Below are 25,964 nucleotides of genomic sequence, written 5' to 3' on the forward strand. Positions count from 1 at the left end.
GAGACAACGTAAGAACATTGGCTAAATGTTAGTGAAACGTTAGAGAGTGTTGTCAGTGTGACTATGACCTGAGCCATGCTGAGAGTGGGGTACCACAGCTATGTCTACAAGGTTTCCAACAGGCTGCAGGTACGCTCTGTGTGTGTGGTGTGTTGATTGTGGTGGCGTATATTTGACGTACAGTAGCTTGTTTGTAATAGAGTCATGGAATCGTATGGTTCTACTGTCATCTCATTGCATAGGCGGCAAAAACATTGAGCAAAACCATGTATGTGTTGGATTGTAATGTGACATAGATTTGAAGTGGGAAGTTTACATACACTTAGCTTGGAGTCATTAAAACCCGTTATTCAACCACTCCACAAATGTCTTGTTAACAAACTATAGTTTTGGCAAGTCAGTTAGGACATCTACTTTGTGCATGACACAAGTAATTTTTTCAACAATTGTTTACAGACAGATTATTTCACTTATAATTCACTGTATCACAATTCCAGTGGGTCAGAAGTTTACATACACTAAGTTGACTGTGCCTTTAATAAGCTTGGAAAATTCCAGAAAATGATGCCATGGCTTTAGAAGCTTCTGATAGGCTAATTGACATCATTTGAGTCAATTGGAGGTGTACCTGTGGATGTATTTCAAGGCCTGCATTCAAACTCAGTGCCTTTTTGCTTGACATCATGTGCAAATCAAAAGAAATCAGCCAAGACTTCAGAAATGTGTAGACCACCACAAGTCTGATTCATCCTTGGGAGCAATTTCCAAACGGCTGAAGGTACCACGTTCATCTGTACAAACAATTGTGCGTAAGTATAAACACCATGGGACCAAGCAGCCATCATACTGCTCAGGAAGGAGACGCACTCTGTCTCCTAGAGATGAACGTACTTTGGTGCGAAAAGTGCAAATCAATCCCAGAACAACATCAAAGGACCTTGTGAAGATGCTGGAGGAAACAGGTGCAAAAGTATCTATATCCACAGTAAAACAAGTCCTATATCGACATAACCTGAAAGGCCGCTCAGCAAGGAAGAAGCCACTGCTCCAAAACCGCCATAAAAAAGCCAGACTACGTTTGCAACTCCACATGGGGACAAATATCGTACTTTTTGGATAAATGTCCTCTGGTATGATGAAACATAAATAGAACTGTTTGGCCATAATGACCATCGTTATGTTTGGAGGAAAAAGGGGGAGGCTTGCAAGCCGAAGAACACCATCCCAACCATGTCAGGGTTTTCGCTGCTGGTCATTTGAGGCAAGTGCAGGAGAGCAGAGACAGGTGATCAGGAGACTTTATTTGCCAAGAGCAACAACAGACTGGTGCGATACAAATCAAATCAAATCAACCAAATCAAATGTTATTTGTCACATACACATGGTTAGCAGATGTTAGTGCGAGTGTAGCGAAATGCTTGTGCTTCTAGTTCCGACAATGCAGTAATAACCAACAAGTAATCTAGCTAACAATTCCAAAACTACTACCTAATAGACACAAGTGTAAGGGGATAAAGAATATGTACATAAAGATATATGAATGAGTGATGGTACAGAGTGGCATAGGTAAGATACAGTAGATGGTATTAAGTGCAGTATATACATATGAGATGAGTATGTAAACAAAGTGGCATAGTTAAAAAGTGGCTAGTGATACATGTATTACATAAGGATGCAGTAGATGATATAGAGTACAGTATATACATATACATATGAGATTAATAATGTAGGGTATGTAAACATTATATTAGGTAGCATTGTTTAAAGTGGCTAGTGATATATTTTACATAATTTCCCATCAATTCCCATTATTAAAGTGGCTGGAGTTGAGTGGCTGGAATTGAGTGTTGGCAGCAGTCACTCAATGTTAGTGGTGGCTGTTTAACAGTCTGATGGCCTTGAGATAGAATCTGTTTTTCAGTCTCTCGGTCCCAGCTTTGATGCACCTGTACTGACCTTGCCTTCTGGATGATAGCGGGGTGAACAGGCAGTGGCTCGGGTGGTTGTTGTCCTTGATGATCTTTATGGCCTTCCTGTGACATCGGGTGGTGTAGGTGTCCTGGAGGGCAGGTAGTTTGCCCCCGGTGATGCGTTGTGCAGACCTCACTACCCTCTGGAGAGCCTTACGGTTGTGGGCGGAGCAGTTGCTGTACCAGGCGGTGATACAGCCAGACAGGATGCTCTCGATTGTGCATCTGTAGAAGTTTGTGAGTGCTTTTGGTGACAAGCCGAATTTCTTCAGCCTCCTGAGGTTGAAGAGGCGCTAATGCGCCTTCTTCACGATGCTGTCTGTGTGGGTGGAACAATTTGGTTTGTCTGTGATGTGGAACTTAAAACTTACTACCCTCTCCACTACTGTTCCATCGATGTGGATAGGGGGGTGTTCCCTCTGCTGTTTCCTGAAGTCCACAATCATCTCCTTAGTTTTGTTGACGTTGAGTGTGAGGTTATTTTCCTGACACCACACTCCGAGGGCCCTCACCTCCTCCCTGTAGGCCGTCTCGTCGTTGTTGGTAATCAAGCCTACCACTGTTGTGTCGTCCGCAAACTTGATGACTGAGTTGGAGGCGTGCGTGGCCACGCAGTCGTGGGTGAACAGGGAGTACAGGAGAGGGCTCAGAACGCACCCTTGTGGGGCCCCAGTGTTGAGGATCAGCGGGGTGGAGATGTTGTTGCCTACCCTCACCACCTGGGGGCGGCCCGTCAGGAAGTCCAGTACCCAGTTGCACAGGGCGGGGTCGAGACCCAGGGTCTCGAGCTTGATGACGAGCTTGGAGGGTACTATGGTGTTAAATGCCGAGCTGTAGTCGATGAACAGCATTCTCACGTAAGTATTCCTCTTGTCCAGATAGGTTAGGGCAGTGTGCAGTGTGGTTGAGATTGCATCGTCTGTGGACCTATTTGGGCGGTAATCAAATTGGAGTGGGCCTAGGGTGTCAGGTAGGGTGGAGGTGATATGGTCCTTGACTAGTCTCTCAAAGCACTTCATGATGACGGAAGTGAGTGCTACGGGGCGGTAGTCGTTTAGCTCAGTTACCTTAGCTTTCTTGGGAACAGGAACAATGGTGGCCCTCTTGAAGCATGTGGGAACAACAGACTGGGATAGGGATTGATTGAATATGTCTGTAAACACACCGGCCAGCTGGTCTGCGCATGCTCTGAGGGCGCGGCTGGGGATGCCGTCTGGGCCTGCAGCCTTGCGAGGGTTGACACGTTTAAATGTTTTCCTCACGTCGGCTGCAGTGAAGGAGAGTCCGCATGTTTTAGTTGCGGGCCGTGTCAGTGGCACTGTATTGTCCTCAAAGCGGGCAAAAAAGTTATTTAGTCTGCCTGGGAGCAAAACATCCTGGTCCGTGACGGGGCTGGTTTTCTTTTTGTAATCCGTAATTGACTGTAGACCCTGCCACATACCTCTTGTGTCTGAGCCGTTGAATTGAGATTCTACTTTGTCTCTATACTGACGCTTAGCTTGTTTGATTGCCTTGCGGAGGGAATAGCTACACTGTTTGTATTCGGTCATATTTCCGGTCACCTTGCCCTGATTAAAAGCAGTGGTTCGCGCTTTCAGTTTCACGCGAATGCTGCCATCAATCCACAGTTTCTGGTTTGGGAATGTTTTAATCTTTGCTATGGGAACGACATCTTCAGCGCACATTCTAATGAACTCGCTCACCGAATCAGCGTATTCGTCAATGTTGTTGTCTGACGCAATATGGAACATATCCCAGTCCATATATGGATTCCAGTTTGCAAAGAGTCAAATAAAGTTTGTTCAGAGCCATCGATGTGTCTGCTTGGGGGGGAATATATACGGCTGTGATTATAATCGAAGAGAATTCCCTTGGTAGATAAACACAAAACAAAACAATTCCACACAAAGACATGGGGGGAACAGAGGAATATATACAGTATATGCAGTGTGATTAGGGAATGTAAACTAGGTGTGCGGGGAACAAGACAAAACAAATAGAACAATGAAAAAGCGGCGATGGCTAGAAGACCGGTGACATCGACCGCTGAACGCCGCCCGAACAAGGAGAGGAGCCGACTTCACGATGTCGTGACAACGGGGACAACAAAGTCAATGTATTGGAGTGTGCGAGCAAGGAGGCCTACAAACCTGACTCAGTTACACCAGCTCTGTCAGGAGGAATGGGCCAAAAGTCACCCAACTTATTGTGGGAAGCTTGTGGAAGGCTACCCAAAATGTTTGACCCAAGTTAAACAATTTCAAGGCAATGCTACCAAATACTAACTGAGTGTATGTAAACTTCTGAACCACTGGGAATGTGATGAAATAAATCAAATCTGAAATAAATCATTATCTCGGCTATTATTCTGACATTTCACATTCTTAAAATAAAGTGGTGATCCTAACTGACCTAAAACAGGGAATTTTTACGAGGATTAAATGTCAGGAATTGTGAAACTTCCGACTTCAGCTGTACAGTACATTGGGCAGACGCTGACACTCTAGTCAGATGATGTGATAAGTCAATGTGACCAGTACAGTGTGGACCTGATAAAGTGCTTTGAGGCTCAGTAAAAAATGCCTCATAAAGGCACCTTATCAGTTGCGCTGTCAATGTATTTGATTGATAGGTGGAGGCGGCTGGTGATGACCCAATGGAGCCTGACCCCCGGGTGACCTTGCCAGCAGAGAACGGGGTCAGCCACGTCCCCATCATCTCCTCCAAACCCCCCAGCCTGGTCAGCCACCAGCCACAGCCCACAGGTAGAGGTCAACTCTCCACTTGAACTTACAGTAATAATAATAATAATAATTTATTAAACTTCTATTGCGCTTTTCATAATAGAAATCGCAAAGCGCTTCATGAGGAAAAAACAAACAAACAAACACTGCATGACCAAAAGAATGTGGACATCTGCTTGTCGAACATCTCATTCCAAAATCATGGGCATTAATATGGAATTGGTCCCCCTTTGCTGTGAAAACAGCCTCCACTCTTCTGGGAAGGCTTTCCACTTGATGTTGGAACATTGCTGCGGGGACTTGCTTCCATTCAACCAGGAGCATTAGTGAGGTTGGGCACTGATGTTAAGCGATTAGACCTGGCTCGCAGCCTGTGTTGCAATTCATTCCAAAGTTGTTTGATGGTGTTGAGATCAGGGCTCTGTGCAGGCCAGTCATGTTTTTCCAAACCAATCTCGACAAATAATTTCTGTATCGACCACCACTCCAGTTGATCTTAGGCTTGTGTGGGGCTGCTTTGCCATGGAAAGCCATTTCATGAAGCTCCCGAGGAACAGTTCTTGTGCTTGAGGTTGCTTCCAGTGGCGGTTTGGAACTCTGCAGTGATTATTGTAACCAAGGACAGACGATTTTTAAGCGATACGGGCTTCAGCACTCGGCGGTTCCGTTCTGTGAGCTAGTGTGGCCTACCACTTCGTGGCTAAGCCATTGTTGCTCCTAGACGTTTCCACTTCACAATAACAGCACTTACAGTTGACCAGCTGGGTCAGGGCAGGATTTTGATGAACTGACTTGTTGTTTCAGCTCTTCAGTAAGGCCATTCTACTGCCAATGTTTGTCTATGGAGCTGTCATGGCTGAGTGCTCGATTTTATACACCTGTCAGCAACGGGTGTGGCTGAAATAGTCAAATCCACTCATTTGAAGGGGTGTCCACATATTTTTTGCCATGTAGTTTATCATGACTGTGACTCCGAAACGGCAACCAGTTAACTTACATTTGGCATTCCACAACACATTTACCACCCACTTGGGTTGCCAGATACAACCTCCCAAAACCCGCACTAACAGGTCTATATTGTTCATCAGGTTCAGTGAAAATTGCAGTGAAGACTGAGGACGTCATTCAGAGTGTTCTCACAGGTAAGACTAGAGTAATCAAATCAAATGTATTTATATAGCCCTTCTTACATCAGCTGATATCTCAAAGTGCTATACAGAAACCCGGCATAAAACCCCAAACAGCAAGCAATGCAGGTGTAGAAGCAAGGTGGCTAGGAAAATCTCCCTAGAAAGGCCTAAACCGAGGAAGAAACCTAGAGAGGAAACAGGCTATGAGGGGTGGCCAGTCCTCTTCTGGCTGTGCCGGGTGGAGATTATAACAGAACATGGCCAAGATGTTCAAATGTTCATAAATGACCAGCATGGTCAAATAATAATAATCACAGTAGTTGTCGAGGGTGCAACAAGTCCGCACCTCAGGAGTAAATGTCAGTTGGCTTTTCATAGCCGATCATTAAGAGTACCTCTACCGTTCCTGCTGTCTCTAGAGAGTTGAAAACAGCAGGTCTGGGACAGGTAGCACGTCCGGTGAACAGGTCAGGGTTCCATAGCTGCAGGCAGAACAGTTGAAACTGGAGCAGCAGCACGGCCAGGTGGACTGGGGACAGCAAGGAGTCATCATGCCAGGTAGTCCTGAGGCATGGTCCTAGGGCTCAGGTCCTCAGAGAGAGAAAGAAAGAGAAAAAGAGAGAATTAGAGAGAGCATACTTACATTCACACAGGACACTGGATAAGACAGGAGAAGTACTCCAGATATAACAAACTGACCCTAGCCCCCCGACACATAAACTACTGCAGCATAAATACTGGAGGCTGAGACAGGAGGGGTCAGGAGACACTGTTGCCCCATCCGATGATACCCCCGGACAGGGCCAAACAGGAAGGATATAACCTCACCCACTTTTCCAAAGCACAGCCCCCACACCACTAGAGGGATATCTTCAACCACCAACTTACCATCCTGAGACAAGGCCGAGTACAGCCCACAAAGATCTTCGCCACCGCACAACCCAACCCAGACAGGAAGATCAGTGACTCAACCCACTCAAGCGATGCACCCCTCCTAGGGACGGCAAGGAAGAGCACCAGTAAGCCAGTGACTCAGCCCCTGTAATAGGGTTAGAGGCACAGAATCCCAGTGGAGAGAGGGGAACCGGCCAGGCAGAGACAGCAAGGGCGGTTCGTTGCTCCAGAGCCTTTCCGTTCACCTTCACACTCCTGGGTCAGACTACACTCAATCATATGATCTACTGAAGAGAGGAGTCTTCAGTAAAGACTTAAAGGTTGAGACCGAGTCTGCGTCTCTCACATGGGTAGGCAGACCATTCCATAAAAATTGAGCTCTATATGAGAAAGCCCTGCCTCCAGCTGTTTGCTTAGAAATTCTAGGGACAATTAGGAGGCCTGCGTCTTGTGACCGTAGCGTACGTGTAGGTATGTACGGTAGGACCAAATCGGAAAGATAGGTAGGAGCAAGCTCATGTAATGCTTTGTAGGTTTGCAGTAAAACCTTGAAATCAGCCCTTGCCTTAACAGGAAGCCAGTGTAGGGAGGCTAGCACTGGAGTAATATGATCAAATATTTTGGTTCTAGTCAGGATTCTAGCAGCCGTATTTAGCACTAACTGAACTTTATTTAGTGCTTTATCCGGGTAGCCGGAAAGAAGAACATTGCAGTAGTCTAACCTAGAAGTAACAAAAGCATGGATTAATTTTTCAGCATCATTTTTGGACAGAAAGTTTCTGATTTTTGCAATGTTACGTAGATGGAAAGAAGCTGTCCTTGAAACCTTCTTGATATGTTCGTCAAAAGAGAGATCAGGGTCCAGAGTAACACCGAGGTCCTTCACAGTTTTATTTGAGATGACTGTATAACCATCAAGATTAATTGTCAGATTCAACAGGAGATCTCTTTGTTTCTTGGGACCGAGAACAAGCATCTCTGTTTTGTCCGAGTTTAAAAGTAGAAAGTTTGCAGCCATCCACTTCCTTATGTCTGAAACACAGGCTTCTAGAGAGGGCAATTTTGGGACTTCACCGCGTTTCATTGAAATGTACAGCTGTGTGTCATCCGCATAGCAGTGAAAGTTAACATTATGTTTTCGAATGACATCCCCAAGAGGTAAAATATATAGTGAAAACAATAGTGGTCCTAAAACGGAACCTTGAGGAGCACCGAAATTTACAGTTGATTTGTCAGAGGACAAACCATTCACAGTGACAAACGGATATCTTTCCGAGAGGCCAGAACATGTCTGTGTAGACCAATTAAGTAAGACTCAGTAACAAGCTAAGTGAACATGTCAATTCAGAGTGTTCTCACATGTAAGACTCCGTAACAAGCTAAGTGAACATGTGTGGTCATTTGTCTATCTGTACTGGCATTACACCAATCTGAAAGATCACAGAATTGTGCACCCTGTATGTAAAAAAAAAAAAACTGACAGGAAGAAAGGCATTGATCAAAACACTTTTTTTCTCAGTCTCTCTTCTTTGCATCCCTCCTTCCTCCAGAGATGGAGGCCCAGACAGTAGAGGAGTTGAAGCAGCAGAAGGGCTTTGTGAGGGAGCAGAGGAAGCAGTATAAAGAGATGAAGGAGTTGATAAGGAAACACCACCGTAAGACCAGCGAGCTGATCAAGGAGCACACGGCCAGGGCTGCAGAGCTGCAGAACCAGCACCAGCGCAGGACCTCCGCGCTGCAGAAGAGCCACAAACGTGATGGTAAGAAAAGGTAGGTAGCCCTGCTCTTCTTCTCCTCCTCTTAGTCCTCCTCCGCTACTCTTCTTCTCCTCCTCTTAGTCCTCCTCCCTGCTCTTCTTCTCATCCTCTTAGTCCTCCTCTCTGCTCTTCTTCTCCTCCTTTTTGTCCTCCTCCCTACCCTTCTTTCTGTATCCCTCAATTCCTCTCACCAGTGGCGATTTTAGGATATACATCTTGGTAGGCAAAACCAAAAAATAATCCATGCCAGCAAAGCTACTACACAACACAACACTAAACAATAGATTTATTGCACTATAACGGTGACAAACGGTGCCCACAAACTCTCCCAACAGAAGTCCCAACACATTACCACTGCTACCCCTTGTCTGGCAGCGAAACAATTCATTCAGCCTTATTTATTGCCTTTAAAAACAAAATAGCTGATATGGCTGACTTGCTTAAAAAATGTGGTTTTTAATGACTATTGAGATGTACAAACTATGGCATAAGTGGGTAAGAGGCAATCTGTCATTTCGATTAAGATATTAATGAGCGAGCTAGGACTCAGAACATGGGCCGTTCTTACAGTGTTCTCCCTGTACACCAAGTCAAAACCATAGGATAAATAAAGGGGGCATATAAGCAGCCAATGAAAGCTCTTAAAATATTAGATGATGACATTTCTCTAAAACAGCCAATAGGATACATTTGCACCAGCAAGTCAGAACAGTAGGCGAATGTTTAGGGGGATGCACATGGGCTACTAACGGCTTACTACACAACATACACTGAGTATTACTTTCTTAGCTACAGTATACATATCTCCCTGGTCCATCAGCCACTCCTTGGACTACAATACATATTTTGCCAATTGGTCTGGACCCCTTTTACTACCGACACGGCGCCCCGCCGATTCCACCACGACTGGTCTACCGACGTAATCCGTCCGAGGTATTTCAACAGGCTGCTCCGTTGCGACGTTCCCTGAAGGCCCATCCGCGGCCCGCTAGCTGCCTAGAGCATATCGGATTGTTAGCTGAAGAGGACCATCAGCCAATTTCTTGAGCAACAATACCTATTTTGCTTTGTACCCTTTTACTGCGTACACGGATCCCTGCCAATCTACCATGACTGGCCTGCCGACGTAACCGTCCAAGGGGGCAACAAACAACAGACTTCTTCCACCGCGACGTCCCCCTTAAGTCCCTTCTACTAGCCTGCTAGCCCCGACCCGCTAGCTGTCTGAATCGCCATGTCTCCAGCTCGCCTAGCCTCCCACTGGTCCCAATGATCACTCAGCTATGCATGTCTCTCCCTAATGTCAATATGTCTTGTCCATTACTGTTTTGGTTAGTGATTATTGTCTTATTTCACTGTAGAGCCTCCAGCCCTGCTCAATATGACTTAGCTAGCCCGTTTGTTTCACCTCCCACACATGTGGTGACCTCACCTGGTCTAAACAATGTCTCTAGAGACAAAACCTCTCTCATCAGCACGCTATGCCTAGGTTTACCTCCACTGTATTCACATCCTACCATACCCTTGTCTGTACATTATGCCTTGAATCTATTCTTCCTCGCCCAGAAACCTGTTAATTTTACTCTCTGTTCTGAATGCACTAGACAACCAGTTCTTATAGCCTTTAGCTGTACCCTTATCCTACTCCTCCTCTGTTCCTCTGGTGATGTAAAGGTTCATACAGGCCCTGCAGCGCCCAGCATCACTCCCATTCCCCAGGCACTCATTTGTTGACTTCTGTAAACTTAAAAGCCTTGGTTTCATGCATGTTAACATTTGAAGCCTCCTCCCCGTTTTTGTTTAATTCGCTGCCTCAGCACACTCTGCCAACCCGGATGTCCTAGCCGTGTCCAGTGACTCGGTCTATAAAAAAATGGTCAGATGAAGCAGATGCTAAACTTCAGGACTGCTTTGCTATCACAGACTGGAACATGTTCCGGGATTCTTCTGATGACATTGAGGAATACATCACATCAGTCACTGGCTTTATCAATAAGTCCATTGAGGACGTTGTCCCCACAGTGACTGTATGTACATACCCCAACCAGAAGCCATGGATTACAAGCAACTTTCGCACTGAGCTAATGGGTAGAGCTGCCGCTTTCAAGGTTCAGGACTCTAACCCGGAGGCTTACAAGAAATCCCTATATGCCCTGCAACAAACCATCAAACAGGCAAAGCGTCAATACAGGGCTAAGATTGAATCATACTACACCGGCTCTTACGCTCATCGGATGTGACAGGGCTTGCAAACCATAATAGACTACAAAGGGAAGCACAGCCGCGAGCTGCCCAGTGACACGAGCCTACCAGACGAGCTAAATCACTTCTATGCTCGCTTCGAGGTAAGCAACACTGAGGCACGCATGAGAGCATCTGCTGTTCTGGATGACTGTGTGATCACGCTCTCCGAAGCCGACGTGAGTAAGACCTTTAAACAGGTCAACATACACAAGGCTGCGGGGCCAGACGGATTACCAGAACGTGTGCTCCGGGCATGTGCTGATCAACTGGCAGGTGTCTTCACTGACATTTTCATCATATCTCTGATCGAGTCTGTAATACCAACATGCTTCAAGCAGACCACCATAGTCCCTGTACCCATGAACACAAAGGCAACCTGCCTAAATGACTACAGGCCCATGGCACTCACGTCCGTAGCCATGAAGTCCTTTTGATTGGCTGGTAATGGTTCACATCAACACCATTATCCGAGAAACCCTAGACCCACTCCAATTTGCATACCGCCCAAACAGATCCACAGATGATGCACTCCACACTGCCCTTTCCCACCTGGACAAAAGGAACACATATGTGAGAATGCTGTTCATTGACGACAGCTCAGTGTTCAACACCATAGTACCCTCAAAGCTCATCACCAAGCTAAGGATCCTGGGACTAAACACCTCCCTCTGCAACTGGATCCTGGACTTCCTGACAGGCCACCCCTAGGTGGTGAGGGTAGGTAGCAACACATCTGCAACGCTGATCTGCCACACTGGAGCTCCCCACGGGTGCGTGCTCAGTCCCCTCCTGTACTCCCTGTTCATCCACAACTGCATGGCCAGGCATGACTCCAAAACCATCATTAAGTTTGCTGACTACACAACAGTGGTAGGCCTGATCACCGACAACGTCGAGACAGCCTTTAGGTAGGAGGTCAGAGACCTGGCCGGGTGGTAACAAAATAACAACCCATCCCTCAACGTAAACAAGACTAAGGAGATGATTGTGGACTACAGGAAAATAGCACCAAGCATGTCTCCATTCTCATCGACGGGGCTGTAGTGGAGCAGGTTGAGAGCTTCAAATTCCTTGGTGTCCACATTAACAACAAACTAGATTGGTCCAAACACACCAAGACAGTCGTGAAGAGAGCACTACAAAGCCTATTCCCCCTCAGGAAACTAAAAAGATTTGGCATGGGTCCTGAGATCCTCAAACGGTTCTACAGCTGTAACGTCGAGAGCATCCTGACCGGTTGCATCTCTGCCTGGTACGGCAATTGCTCGGCCTCCGACCGCAAGGCACTTCAGAGGGTAGTGCATACGGCCCAGTACATCACTGGGACAAAGCTGCCTGCCATCCATGACAGAGCAAGGCCCTAAAAATTGTCAAAGACCACAGCCACCCCAGTCATAGACTGTTCTCTCTACTGCGGCATGGCAAGTCTAGGACAAAAAGGCTTCTCAACAGTTTTTACCCCCAAGCCAAAAGACTCCTGAACAGGTTATGGTTACCTGGACTATTTGCATTGTGTGCCCCCAACCCCTCTTTTACGCTGCTGCTACTCTCTGTTTATCAATAATGCATAGTCACTTTAACTATACATTCATGTACATACTACCTAAATGGCCCGACCAACCAGTGCTCCCACACATTGGCTAATCGGGCTATCTGCATTGTGTCCCACCACCTGCCAACCCCTCTTTTTACGCTTCTGCTACTCTCTGTTCATCATATATGCATAGTCACTTTAACGATACCTACATGTACATACTACCTCAATAAACCTGACTAACAGGAGTTTGTATATAGCCTTGCTACTCTTTTTTCAAATGTATTTTTACTGCTGTTTTATTTCTTTACTTACCCACACACACACATACACACCTTTTTTTCGCACCATTGGTTAGAGCCTGTAAGTAAGCATTTCATTGTAAGGTCTACTACACCTGTTGTATTTGGCGCATGTGACAAATAAACTTTGATTTGATTTGTCTGAATCCTGGCTTAGGAAGGTCACCAAAAATCCTGACATTTCCATCCATAATATAATAATATATAATATATAATATATGCCATTTAACTATAACATTTTCCGACATGATAGAACTGCCAAAGGGGGCAGAGTTGCAATCTACTACATTTGTTTATTCCATGTGTAACTCTGTATTGTTGTTTGTGTCCCACCTCTTTGCTTTATCTTGGCCAGTTAGCAGTTGTAAATGAGAACTTGTTCTCAACTGGCCTACCTGGTTAAAGGTGAAATAAAATCAAATAAATAAAAATTACATAATTTATGCAGCAACATTTTTGGACTCACCTTGTTGTGCTGTGCTGACTTGAACAGGAAGGCTGCGCCTTGTCCTTTGTGTGCAAATTTTGTCATCAAACTTTATCATCAAAGTCTGGTATTCTCTGGATTTATGGTGCTTTCAAGACAACTGGAAACTCAAAAAAAATCAAGGTTGAGTCAAGATGACGTCAGTGATCTTCAGGTCGGAGCTCTAGAAAGAGGCCCAAGTTCCCGAGTTGGATGACCGTTCAAAACGTATTTTCCCAGTCAGAGCTCGTTTTTTTCCCGAGTTCCCAGTTGTCTTGAACTCACTGAAGTCAGATTTCCCAGTTCTGAGTTTCCAGTTGTTTTGAGCATGGCAGAAGTCATACTGGATTGACAACATGGCCAATGTGGAATGTTTATCCTTTTATGCTTGGTAAAGTGACCCTTAAACCCAGACTTGGAACCACACACCCATTCCACTGAATAGCAGGCTGGTGATTGCTTTGCAATGCTTGCAGTTAGCCACTAATTCCTTCCAAATCACTCATTATTGAATTTGTGATTTCCAGCTTGTTGTGTAATGCTTATGTCCAATTGCCGATGAGTACCGATACGTTTTTATCTATAATTTCTCCTAATTTAAAAAGGATTTGCCAGTAGACTGTCGACTTCATTCATGAACATGACTGCTCGCTTGCTAGATAAGATTTTGAAAGTATGATGCTGATTGGACATAAGTCCAATCAAAGCTACTGTAGATATAACGTGATTAGACATAATTTTATCTGTGGCCAATGACCTTGAACCTTCTTGGATGGGCACTTCTAATGTAACTCTATGGCAGCACCCAAGAGACATTAATTTTCTATCTCTACCCTTAGATTTGGCGGTGACGTAGTGTCCCCATGAGTGACAGAACACTGAGCCAATCACGGTGTAACTATAGAACATTACCCAATCACGGCACAACTAAAGAACATTACCAACCCCTACGTGTGTGTTTAGCAGGTCGGAGCAGTCCCTGTCGACCCTGGAGCAGGAGCTGTGTGTGTTGGACCAGGAGTCCAGTCAGAGACTGTCTGAGCTGAAGGAGAAGCAGCAACAACAGCTACTCACACTGAGACAGGAGCAGTATTACAGTGAGAAGTACCAGAAGAAAGAACACAACAAAATGGTACATGCACACACACACACACACACACACACACACACACACACACACACACACACACACACACACACACACACACACACACACACACACACACACACACACACACACACACACCTAACCATATCCTCAACCAGAATTATACTAGAGACCAGCGTACCTAACTACATACAGTAGATGTATTATTTGTGTTGAATCGGCATTAACCCTCAACTCAGTATAAAGAGGGCTTTATGGCCAAAATCACCCTGTTGTGCTGACCTTAGATCAGTGACTGAGTGTAGTACCTGATCTGTGTACAGTTTGTGTGGATGAGGTGTCAGAGTTTATCCATGATGAATAGAACCATACTGACAGACCAATTATATTCTCCAATGTCAACAGATAAGTCATACCTGAGTTAAACAGAAAGCATGAGTCAGCTATCATATGCTACGAGGCAGACAAACTGTAGGATAACCAGTGTCCTTTTTCCTGTGGATCTCTAGCTGTTGGAGAAGTTGACAGCCATAGCTGAGGAGTGTCAGAGTGCCCAGCTGAAGAAGATCAGAGACATCTGTGACAAGTAGAAAAGTGCACACACACACGCAAACACACACTCACACAAATAAAAGCACATACACAAACACACAAACACACACACAAATAAAAGCACATACACAAACAAAAACATACACACATACACACAGAAACAAATACACACACACAAAAGAAGCTCATGTATGCATGTATTTCATGGGCCATTTGTTTCACTATCCTCCTATTTCTCCACAGGGAAAAGAAAGACGTGAAGAAGAAGATGGACAAGAAAAGACAGGAGAAGATTAATGAAGCAAAGGCCAACAACAAGAACGTGACAGAGGAGTAAGTACATGGGGTTGGGGAAGAGACCTCCTAATACATAAATGTTCATGCTTCTTAAGGCCACCAGATGGCGATGAAGATTCATGCCTGACTGACTGATCGAACTAATGATCACGACAGGACCAATTTAATACAAATATTCCATAGATTTTATAGAAAGACTTAATTCTTGTAAGTGTCATAGGTCATCAGGCAGACCTACCAACTTTTATATGGTCCTTTGAGCTAGATTGGAACCAGGAACATCAGGATTGTTGACTGTTGAAGTAAAGGTTCCATTTGAGGAATCTTAAAGAGAGGTTAGAGCTGACATCTGTATATGTTTACAGAGAGAAGCTGGAAATCAACAGGTCATTTGTCAATGAGGTGGTGCAGTATATCAAACGGGTAAGTGTGTGTGTGTGTGTGTGTGTGTGTGTGTGTGTGTGTGTGTGTGTGTGTGTGTGTGTGTGTGTGTGTGTGTGTGTGTGTGTGTGTGTGTGTGTGTGTGTGTGTGTGTGTGTGTGTGTGTGTGTGTGTGTGTGTGTGTGTGTGTGTGTGTGTGTGTGCGTGTGTGTCCATGCCGGCGTATGGATTTGTTTGTGTTTGTTATGTGGCTACACCTTACTCTCGCCTACCTCTGTCTGTGTAGTTGGAGGATGCTCAGAGTAAGAGAATGGAGAGACTACTTGAGAAGCACAAGGACATCAGACAGCAGATTGTGGATGAGAAACCTAAGGTATGGACACATTTACCTTCAAATACAGAACTGTAGGAAGAAGTAGCTTCTGACCAATCATTCAGTGTCAGGAATAGGATGCATCCCAAATGTCACCCTATTCCCTGTGTAGTGCCCTGCTTTTGACCAGGACCCATAGTGCACTATGAAGGGAATTGGGTACCATTTGGGACAGAGACATATTTTCAACCCATAATGGTTCCATTGGGTAACCATTTCCATCATGTCCATTGTTACTGTGATTGTAGGAAGGAGGATCCCCAGAGGACCAGGGTAAGACACTCTGCATCTCGGTCTGCATTAATACAGCTTCAATACTTAAGCATTAATAACAATGTATACGGAAGCTTTAATACGAAGGCAAAAGCTGAAGAATGATAACAAGTAGATGTGCAACTTTCCTCTGACCCAGCCTCTCTGTTACAATAACCCTGATGATTCAACTGCCCTCTACGTCTACGCTCAACCCAATAGTCCCAAAGTACTCTCTGTCCCTGTCTCCTCATTCTGCTATGCTATGTGTTGCTAAGTGTTTTGGAAGTAAAATACATTTCCAGACCTTGCGATTGTATATGGAAATATAAAGTACACTTTTTTAACCTAGACCTAATTTTATGTGCGATATCTATATGAGGATGTGGTAGGCAGCAGACATATGCTGAAAGAGGATGCATGGATGATGTATATATTGTCCTCATTAGCGCATGACAACACATTTTAGTAGTTTGTGTGTTGACCACACGAAGTCAGCGTATCCTGGAGCATTAGCCTAGTAGCTCTTACCAGAGCGATATACTACTGCCCTGCACCACTGCATGTGCTTCTCTTACACTTCCTCATTTCTATCTCAAGGACATGTCTTACAACATGCATCAGGCTGAATGCTGTGATAAGAACAGAGAATAATTACGCCATGAAACAAAAACAGTTCTCTTCTCAGTAGCTGTGCATGGTTACACTGTCTTGGCTGTAAGCTCAGCCACCGTCCTACAGTAGCACATCCTTCTTTCTTTCTGTGTGTGTGTGTGTGTGTGTGTGTGTGTGTGTGTGTGTGTGTGTGTGTGTGTGTGTGTGTGTGTGTGTGTGTGTGTGTGTGTGTGTGTGTGTGTGTGTGTGTGTGTGTGTGTGTGTGTGTGTGTGTGCGTGTGTGTGTGGGTATGGCTGTGATAATGCCATGTTCCCCCAGTATCCTGGTGTAGCCTCTGTCTTTACAGCTCCCTCAGAGTCCCCGAGTCCAGATATTCTAAAGACAAGTCTGCCTCAGCTTGTACTCAATCATACCTCCTGAGTGGTACGTATGTGTGGTACGTACCTCTGACATGTGTAGAGAAAAGAGGGAGAGAAAGAGAGGGAGAGTGATGATGAGGTCAGAGTTCCATCAAGAGCTAATGGAGGAGGGCATGAGTAACCAGGACAGGGCTAATGGAGGAGGGCATGAGTAACCAGGACAGGGCTAATGGAGGAGGGCATGAGTAACCAGGACAGGGCTAATGGAGGAGGGCATGAGTAACCAGGACAGGGCTAATGAAGGAGGGCATGAGTAACCAGGACAGGGCAGGACAATTCAGTCCCATTCAAAATCCTATTATCCCTAAAAACCTAACCTTACCCCTAAACCTGATTTTCACACTAATTCTAACCTTAACCCTAAAGCCTCTACAAATATAATTTGACCTCTTGGGGAACAACAAAATGTTCCCAGTTGGTGAAATCTGGGGACACAAAAATAATGAAACACGTTCTCCCTCACACACACACACACACACACACACACACACACACACACACACACACACACACACACACACACACACACACACACACACACACACACACACACACACACCTGACCCAGTTTCTCCTTTGGACTCAGAGAAGCCGCTAATGGACAGCTATAACCATCCCTGGTCTGTGGAGACCCTCACATCTCTCACTTTGACTGCCCGCCCGGGATAGCACCACGCTACGTTACACCACAACTCTGTGTGTGTGTGTGTGTGTGTGTGTGTGTGTGTGTGTGTGTGTGTGTGTGTGTGTGTGTGTGTGTGTGTGTGTGTGTGTGTGTGTGTGTGTGTGTGTGTGTGTGTGTGTGTGTGTGTGTGTCAGGCCAGCTGCTATCCCACTGTGCATAAGGAAGTGGAAATGGATGCTACTGAGGCCAGTTTACCCAAATAACCACTCATGTTCCATGTCCAGTTTTAACCCAACCTACTTACTATCAATTTGCCTGAGCAGATAATTCTATCTTATTACCCATTCACTACGTGTCACCACGTTCCAATGGAGGCTCAGTTATTTCAAATGGAAGAATCTGACAGGTTACATTTAGCTGGTCTCTAAATGACAGCATATCATGTGGAGAAAGAGAGAGAGAAGAAATAAAAACAATAAGAAAAGAATCTGAGAGAAGTCATGCAGAAGAATGGCTCCTGACTTGTTTGGTTGTTCAGAGCGAGATTGACACGATTAAATGAGCAAAACATCTACAGGTAATCAAACTGTACAACTGAAGATCAACACAGGAGGAAAAGATTGACAGAGAGTGAGTTAAAAGATCAGTCTTCATCATGGTAGCTAGCCAAATTCAAATCTGTCATCTATTTTACATCTTGCTCCAACTGTTTACTGGTGGTAACCATAGCAACTATGTACATGGCCACTGAGGCAGCGCCAGCAGCAACAGCAGCAGAGACTGAGAAACTTTCCCCCCTTTCGTTTGAATACTCATATTGTTATTGTTCAATGTTTGGTTATTTTCACCCTTGGTTATTGTTGTTACTGTTGTCCTGTTGACAATTTTGATTCTCATTATTTTCATGTTGTAAATATCCAAAGTAAGTTTTGGCAATATGTACATTGTTACGTCATGCCAATAAAGCAAATTGAATTTAATTTAATTGAAAAAATTGAGAAGAGAGAGAGAGATGGAATGGGTGTCGACAGGGAGGGAGAGAAAATAGAGAGACAGAGAGAGAGAGAAAAGAGAGAGAGAAAAGAGAGAGACAGAGAAGAGAGAGAAAAGAGAGAGAGGGAGAAGAGACGTTTTGGATCATTGTCTTGTTGGAAGACAAATCTCCGTCCCAGTCTCAGGTCTTTTGCAGACTCCATCAGGTTTTCTTCCAGAATGGTCCTGTATTTGGCTCCATCCATCTTCCCATCAATTTGAACCATCTTCCCTGTCCCTGCTGAAGAAAAGCAGGCCCAAACCATGATGCTGCCACCACCATGTTTGACAGTGGGGATGGTGTGTTCAGGGTGATGAGCTGTGTTGCTTTTACACCAAACATAACGTTTTGCATTGTTGCCAAAAAGTTCAATTTTGGTTTCATCTGACCAGAGCACCTTCTTCCACATGTTTGGTGTGTCTCCCAGGTGGCTTGTGGCAAACTTTAAACTACACTTTTTATGGATATCTTTAAGAAATGGCTTTCTTCTTGCCACTCTTCCATAAAGGCCAGATTTGTGCAATATACGACTGACTGTCTTATGGACAGAGTCTCCCACCTCAGCTGTAGATCTCTGCAGTTCATCCAGAGTGATCATGGGCCTCTTGGCTGCATCTCTGATCAGTCTTCTCCTTGTATGAGCTGAAAGTTTAGAGGGACGGCCAGGTCTTGGTAGATTTGCAGTGGTCTGATACTCCTTCCATTTCAATATTATCGCTTGCACAGTGCTCCTTGGGATGTTTAAAGCTTGGGAAATCTTTTTGTATCCAAATCCGGCTTTAAACTTCTTCACAACAGTATCTCAGACCTGCCTGGTGTGTTCCTTGTTCTTCATGATGCTCTCTGCGCTTTTAACAGACCTCTGAGACTATCACAGTGCAGGTGCATTTATACGGAGACTTGATTACACACAGGTGGATTGTATTTATCATCATTAGTCATTTAGGTCAACATTGGATCATTCAGAGATCCTCACTGAACTTCTGGAGAGAGTTTGCTGCACTGAAAGTAAAGGGGCTGAATAATTTTGCACGCCCAATTTTTCCGTTTTTGATTTGTTTAAAAAGTTTGAAATATACAATAAATGTCGTTCCACTTCATGATTGTGTCCCACTTGTTGTTAATTCTTCAAAAAAAATACAGTTTTAAAGGTCGCAAAGTTCAAGGGGGCCGAATACTTTCGCAAGGCACTGTATATATATATATATATATATATATAGAGAGAGAGAGAGAGAGAGAGAGAGAGAGATGGAATGGGCGTAAACAGAGAGAGAGAATAGGAAGATTGTGAGCTAAAGGGAATAGGTGATGATTAGGATGAGAAGGAGGGATCGAGAATGTGTGTCCTCTCGCATATCTGTCTCTCACTGGGTGTGTTCAGGTGACCTTGTCCTGCTAATGTTCTAGTCAAATTGGCTTCACACCAACAGCACGCTAGACTCTTAATGAGAACACACACCTTCAACATCACTCTCAAAGACACACACAACTTCAACTTCACTCTCACAGACAACACAGTTTCAACATCACTCTCAAAGACACACAGCTTCAACATGACTCTCAAAGACACAAAGCTTCAACATCACTCTCAAAGACACACACCTTCAACATCACTCTCAAAGACACACCTTCAATATCACTCTCAAAGACAAACACCTTCAACATCACTCTCAAAGACAAAACCTTCAACATCACTCTCAAAGACACACAGCTTCAACATCACTCTCAAAGACAAACACAGCTTCAACATCACTCTCAAAGTCATACACATTCAACATGACTCTCAAAGACACAAAGCTTCAACATCACTCTCACAGACACACAGCTTCAAAATGACTCTCAAAGACACAAAGCTTCAACATCACTCTCAAAGACACACAGCTTCAAAATGACTCTCAAAGACACAAAGCTTCAACATCACTCTCAAAGACACACACCTTCAACATCACTCTCACAGACAAACACAGTTTCAACATCACTCTCAAAGACACACACATACCTTCAACATTTCTCTCAAAGACAAACACCTTCAACATCACTCTCAAAGACACACACAACTTCAACTTCACTCTCACAGACAAACACAGTTTCAACATCACTCTCAAAGACACACACACACCTTCAACATCACTCTCAAAGACAAACACCTTCAACATCACAATCAAAGACACACAGCTTCAACATGACTCTCAAAGACACATACCTTCAACATCACTCTCAAAGACACACACCTTCAACATCACTCTCAAATACACACCTTCAATAAAACTCTCAAAGACAAACACCTTCAACATCACTCTCAAAGACACACACCTTCAACATCACTCTCAAAGACACACACCTTCAACATCACTCTCAAAGACACACACCTTCAACATCACTCTCAAAGACACACACCTTCAACATCACTCTCAAAGACAAACACCTTCAACATCACTCTCAAAGACAAAACCTTCAACATCACTCTCAAAGACAAACACCTTCAACATCACTCTCAAATACACACCTTCAATAAAACTCTCAAAGACAAACACCTTCAACATCACTCTCAAAGACACACACCTTCAACATCACTCTCAAAGACACACACCTTCAACATCACTCTCAAAGACACACACCTTCAACATCACTCTCAAAGACACACCTTCAATATCACTCTCAAAGACAAACACCTTCAACATCACTCTCAAAGACAAAACCTTCAACATCACTCTCAAAGACACACACCTTCAACATCACACTCAAAGACACACAGCTTCAACATCACTCTCAAAGTCACACAGTTTCAACATCACTCTCAAAGACACACAGCTTCAACATCACTCTCAAAGTCACACACCTTCAACATCACTCTCAAAGACACACATCTTCAACATCACTCTCAAAGTCACACAGCTTCAACATCACTCTCAAAGATACGCACACACACCTTCAACATCACTCTCAAAGACACACACCTTCAACATCACTCTCAAAGGCAAACACCTTCAACATCACTCTCAAAGACACACAATTTCAACATCACTCTCAAAGACATACCTTCAACATCACTCTCAAAGACAAATACCTTCAACATCACTCTCACAGACAAACACAGCTTCAATATCACTCTCAAAGACACACATAACTTCAACTTCACTCTCACAGACAAACACAGTTTCAACATCACTCTCAAAGACACACACACACACCTTCAACATTTCTCTCAAAGACAAACACCTTCAACATCACTCTCAAAGACACACACACCTTCAACTTCACTCTCACAGACAAACACAGTTTCAACATCACTCTCAAAGACACACATAACTTCAACATCACTCTCAAAGACAAACACCTTCAACATCACTCTCAAAGACACACACCTTCAACATCACTCTCAAAGACAAATACACCTTCAACATCACTCTCAAAGACACGCACACACATCTTCAACATCACTCTCAAAGACACACACCTTCAACATCACTCTCAAAGACACACACCTTCAACATCACTCTCAAAGACACACCTTCAACATCACTCTCAAAGTTGCACCCCAGGGGCACTCTGCCCTAGTGTTAGAGCTGTCGTTGCACCACAGGGGCACTCTGCCCTAGTGTTAGATCTGTCGTTGCACCACAGGGGAATTCTGCCCAAGTGTTAGAGCTGTCGTTGCACCCCAGGGGCACTCTGCCCTAGTGTTAGAGCTGTCGTTGCACCCCAGGGATACTCTGCCCTAGTGTTAGAGCTGTCGTTGCACCACAGGGGAACTCTGCCCAAGTGTTAGATCTGTCGTTGCACCACAGGGGAACTTTGCCCAAGTGTTAGAGCTGTCGTTGCACCCCAGGGGCACTCTGCCCTAGTGTTAGAGCTGTCGTTGCACCCCAGGGGCACTCTGCCCTAGTGTTAGAGCTGTCGTTGCACCCCAGGGGCACTCTGCCCTAGTGTTAGAGCTGTCATTGCACCCCAGGGGCACTCTGCCCTAGTGTTAGAGCTGTCGTTGCACCCCAGGGGTACTCTGCCCTAGTGTTAGAGCTGTCGTTGCACCCCAGGGGTACTCTGCCCTAGTGTTAGAGCTGTCGTTGCACCCCAGGGGTACTCTGCCCTAGTGTTAGAGCTGTCGTTGCACCCCAGGGGCACTCTGCCCTAGTGTTAGAGCTGTCGTTGCACCCCAGGGGCACTCTGCCCTAGTGTTAGAGCTGTCGTTGCACCACAGGGGCACTCTGCCCTAGTGTTAGAGCTGTCGTTGCACCCCAGGGGCACTCTGCCCTAGTGTTAGAGCTGTCGTTGCACCACAGGGGCACTCTGCCCTAGTGTTAGATCTGTCATTGCACCACAGGGGCACTCTGCCCTAGTGTTAGAGCTGTCGTTGCACCACAGGGGCACTCTGCCCTAGTGTTAGAGCTGTCGTTGCACCACAGGGGCACTCTGCCCTAGTGTTAGAGCTGTCGTTGCACCACAGGGGCACTCTGCCCTAGTGTTAGAGCTGTCGTTGCACCACAGGGGCACTCTGCCCTAATGTTAGAGCTGTCGTTGCACCACAGGGGCACTCTGCCCTAGTGTTAGAACTGTGAATCAAATTGTCTTTTTATCTTAACACTATTATCGTCATTGACAAGTTGCATTTGCGATGGTCATGGTATGTGGTCGTATGGCCTTCCCTAATTGTAAGTCATTCTGGATAAGAGGGTCTGCTGAATGACTAAGTCATAGCAATGTTATTGTGAACTCTAGGTCTGATTGATCTGGACTGTAATCTATATCTATACCATTACCTCACAGTATTGCTTTAGTGTGGAGGCTTCTATCCTCTGCACCTACACACGGCCCCAGCTGTCCTCTTACTTCAAATCAATCTTTATTTATACAGCATATTTCAGACATGCAACGCAATGTGCTTTACAGGGTAAAAACTAAAAAACTACGAAAAGACAAGCTGAAATATTTACTACAGAGCAAACATAATATTTAAAAAATTAACTATGACAAATTGAACAACTAAAAAGCACACTAAGGAAAAGCATAACTAAGAAAATGTGTCCACAGTTTCAGCCCCCCTCCGCTTCTCGGGCAGGCAATTCCAGAACCTGGGGCATAATAACTAAAGGCGGCCTCTCCATGCCTCTTGGTCCTAGGCTAAGCATGTCTGACATTTATTGGGGTGCACATTCATGGATTGGTATAAAAACCAATACAACTCATCACATTTTGATGTGGAGGAAAGTTCACATTTTGCAGGGGTAGGATTTATCAGGACGTCAAGAAGATCACTCTCAAATTATTATGATTATTTGTGATCAAGTTAGAAAATGAGCCCGTCTGGCATTTCTAATTACCTTGTTATATATGCCAAGTTGCTCTCTCAGAATGTCATAATGGACCTGCAACTTTGACTTTCTCCACTTCCGCTCTGCCTTTCTGGAATTTCTCTTTAATTGATTAGTTTCTTCACTCATCCAAGGGCCTTTCAATTTGTATGTGGCCTTTTTCAACTTCACTGGAGACATGGCATCAATGGTTGAGTTGCTATTCAAGTTATCAACTAAATCATCATACACTCAATACAACCTGTAGCAACTTCAGAGGTCAGATAGAGTTTCTTAATGTCGCTACTTTAATGTATAGCTGGAATGGAGCAGATAGTCCCTGTCTCGTCCTCTTCTGAGCAGGCGCAAGAAAACGTGGAAAGCATGACTGCCACCCTCTCACGTACACTTTCTCTCTCTCTCTCACACACACACACACACACACGCACACACACACACACACACGCACGCACGCACGCACGCACGCACGCACGCACGCACGCACACACACACACACACACACACACACACACACACACACACACACACACACACACACACACACACACACACAGTGGCACACAAGCACACAAACCCAAAAATGTGCACACACATTGTGCTGGGGTCATGGCTCAACATGCAGGAGCCCTGTGCAGTCGTCATGGAAACGCTCATTCTACCCCCCTCCACCCTTCCCCATCTTCTCCCCGCCACAACTCTCTATGCGATCTTTTAATGTGAAACCTGATGACTCAACCCAGGGATAGTAACTGCCTGGTGATGGTCTGGAGAAAGAGAGAGAGAAGGAGGGACAGAGATATAGAGAAACCGCAAGACAGAATGAACCAAATTGATCCGGCTTTATAGCTCCTGATTCTGGACACAAAAATATCCCCCTCCCCTCTCTCTCTCTACACATATTTCTCTCTCTCTCCTCTCTCTCTCTCTCTCTATACACATTTCTCTCTCCCTCCCCTCCCTCTCTCCCTATACACATTTCTCTCTCTCTCCCCTCTCTCTATATATACATATTTCTCTCTCTCTCTACATCTTTCTCTCCCTCCCTCCCCTCCCTCTCTCTCTTTATACATATTTCTCTCTCTCCCTCCCCTCCCTCTCTCTCTATACATATTTCCCTCTCTCTCTACATATTTATCTCTCCCTCCCCTCCCTCTCTCTCTCTATACATATTTCTCTCTTTCTATACATGTTTCTCTCTCCCTCCCCTCCCTCTCTTTCTCTATACATATTTATCTCTCTCTACAAATTTATCTCTCCCCTTCCCCTCTCTCTCTATACCTTTCCTCTCTCCCTCTCTCATATTTCTCTCTCTCTACATATTTCTCTCTCTCTCCCTCCCTCTCTCTCTCTATACATCTTTCTCTCCCCCCTCCCCTCTCTCTCTATACATATTTCTCTCTCTCTCCTCTCTCTCTCTCTCTCTCTACATATTTCTCTCTCCTCTCTCTATATATATTTTTCTCTCTCCCCTTCCCCTCTCTCTCTATACATCTTTCTCTCTCCCCCTCCTCTCTCTATACATATTTCTCTCTCTCTCACATATTTCTCTCTCTCTCTCTCTACATATTTCCTCTCTCTCTATATACATTTCTCTCTCTCCCCTCCCTCTCTCTCTACTAATATTTCTCTCTCTCCTCTCTCTCTCTCTCTCTCTCTTCCCCTTTCTCTCTCTATACATACATTTTTCTCTCTCCTTCCTCTCTCTCTCTATACATATTTCTCTCTCTATATATACATATTTCTCTCTCTCTCCTTCCCTCTCTCTCTACATCTTCTCTCTCTCTCTCTACACATATTTCTCTCTCTCTCCCCTCTCTCTCTCTCTCTACATATTTCTCTCTCCCCTCTCTCTCTCTCTATACATATTTCTCTCTCCCTCCCCTCTCTATCTCTATACATCTCTCTCTCCCCCCCTCTCTCTCTCTCTATACATATTTCTCTCTCCCTCTCCCCTCTCT

At 44.8% G+C, this 25,964-nt stretch overlaps 1 protein-coding gene across 4 annotated transcripts in view; it reads left to right on the top strand.

Annotated features, from left to right (window-relative positions):
- Positions 1-25,964, top strand: part of LOC118386625 (1-phosphatidylinositol 4,5-bisphosphate phosphodiesterase beta-1-like) — a 345,345-nt gene that overhangs the window by 276,182 nt on the left and 43,199 nt on the right. Inside the window, exons 25-33 of one of the 4 annotated variants that reach the window (XM_052523949.1) lie at positions 4,603-4,735; positions 5,803-5,856; positions 8,289-8,508; positions 14,005-14,173; positions 14,659-14,735; positions 14,945-15,034; positions 15,364-15,421; positions 15,666-15,752; positions 16,001-16,025. In XM_052523949.1, the coding sequence (XP_052379909.1) occupies positions 4,603-4,735; positions 5,803-5,856; positions 8,289-8,508; positions 14,005-14,173; positions 14,659-14,735; positions 14,945-15,034; positions 15,364-15,421; positions 15,666-15,752; positions 16,001-16,025 (913 nt within the window). Of the gene's footprint in view, positions 1-4,602; positions 4,736-5,802; positions 5,857-8,288; positions 8,509-14,004; positions 14,174-14,658; positions 14,736-14,944; positions 15,035-15,363; positions 15,422-15,665; positions 15,753-16,000; positions 16,026-25,964 lie in introns of those variants that run through there. The other 3 variants (XM_052523947.1, XM_052523948.1, XR_008140981.1) reach the window with 3 other exon arrangements.

Source organism: Oncorhynchus keta, chromosome 8 (genome assembly GCF_023373465.1).
Source record: "Oncorhynchus keta strain PuntledgeMale-10-30-2019 chromosome 8, Oket_V2, whole genome shotgun sequence".
In the NCBI taxonomy this organism is placed as follows: domain Eukaryota; kingdom Metazoa; phylum Chordata; class Actinopteri; order Salmoniformes; family Salmonidae; genus Oncorhynchus; species Oncorhynchus keta.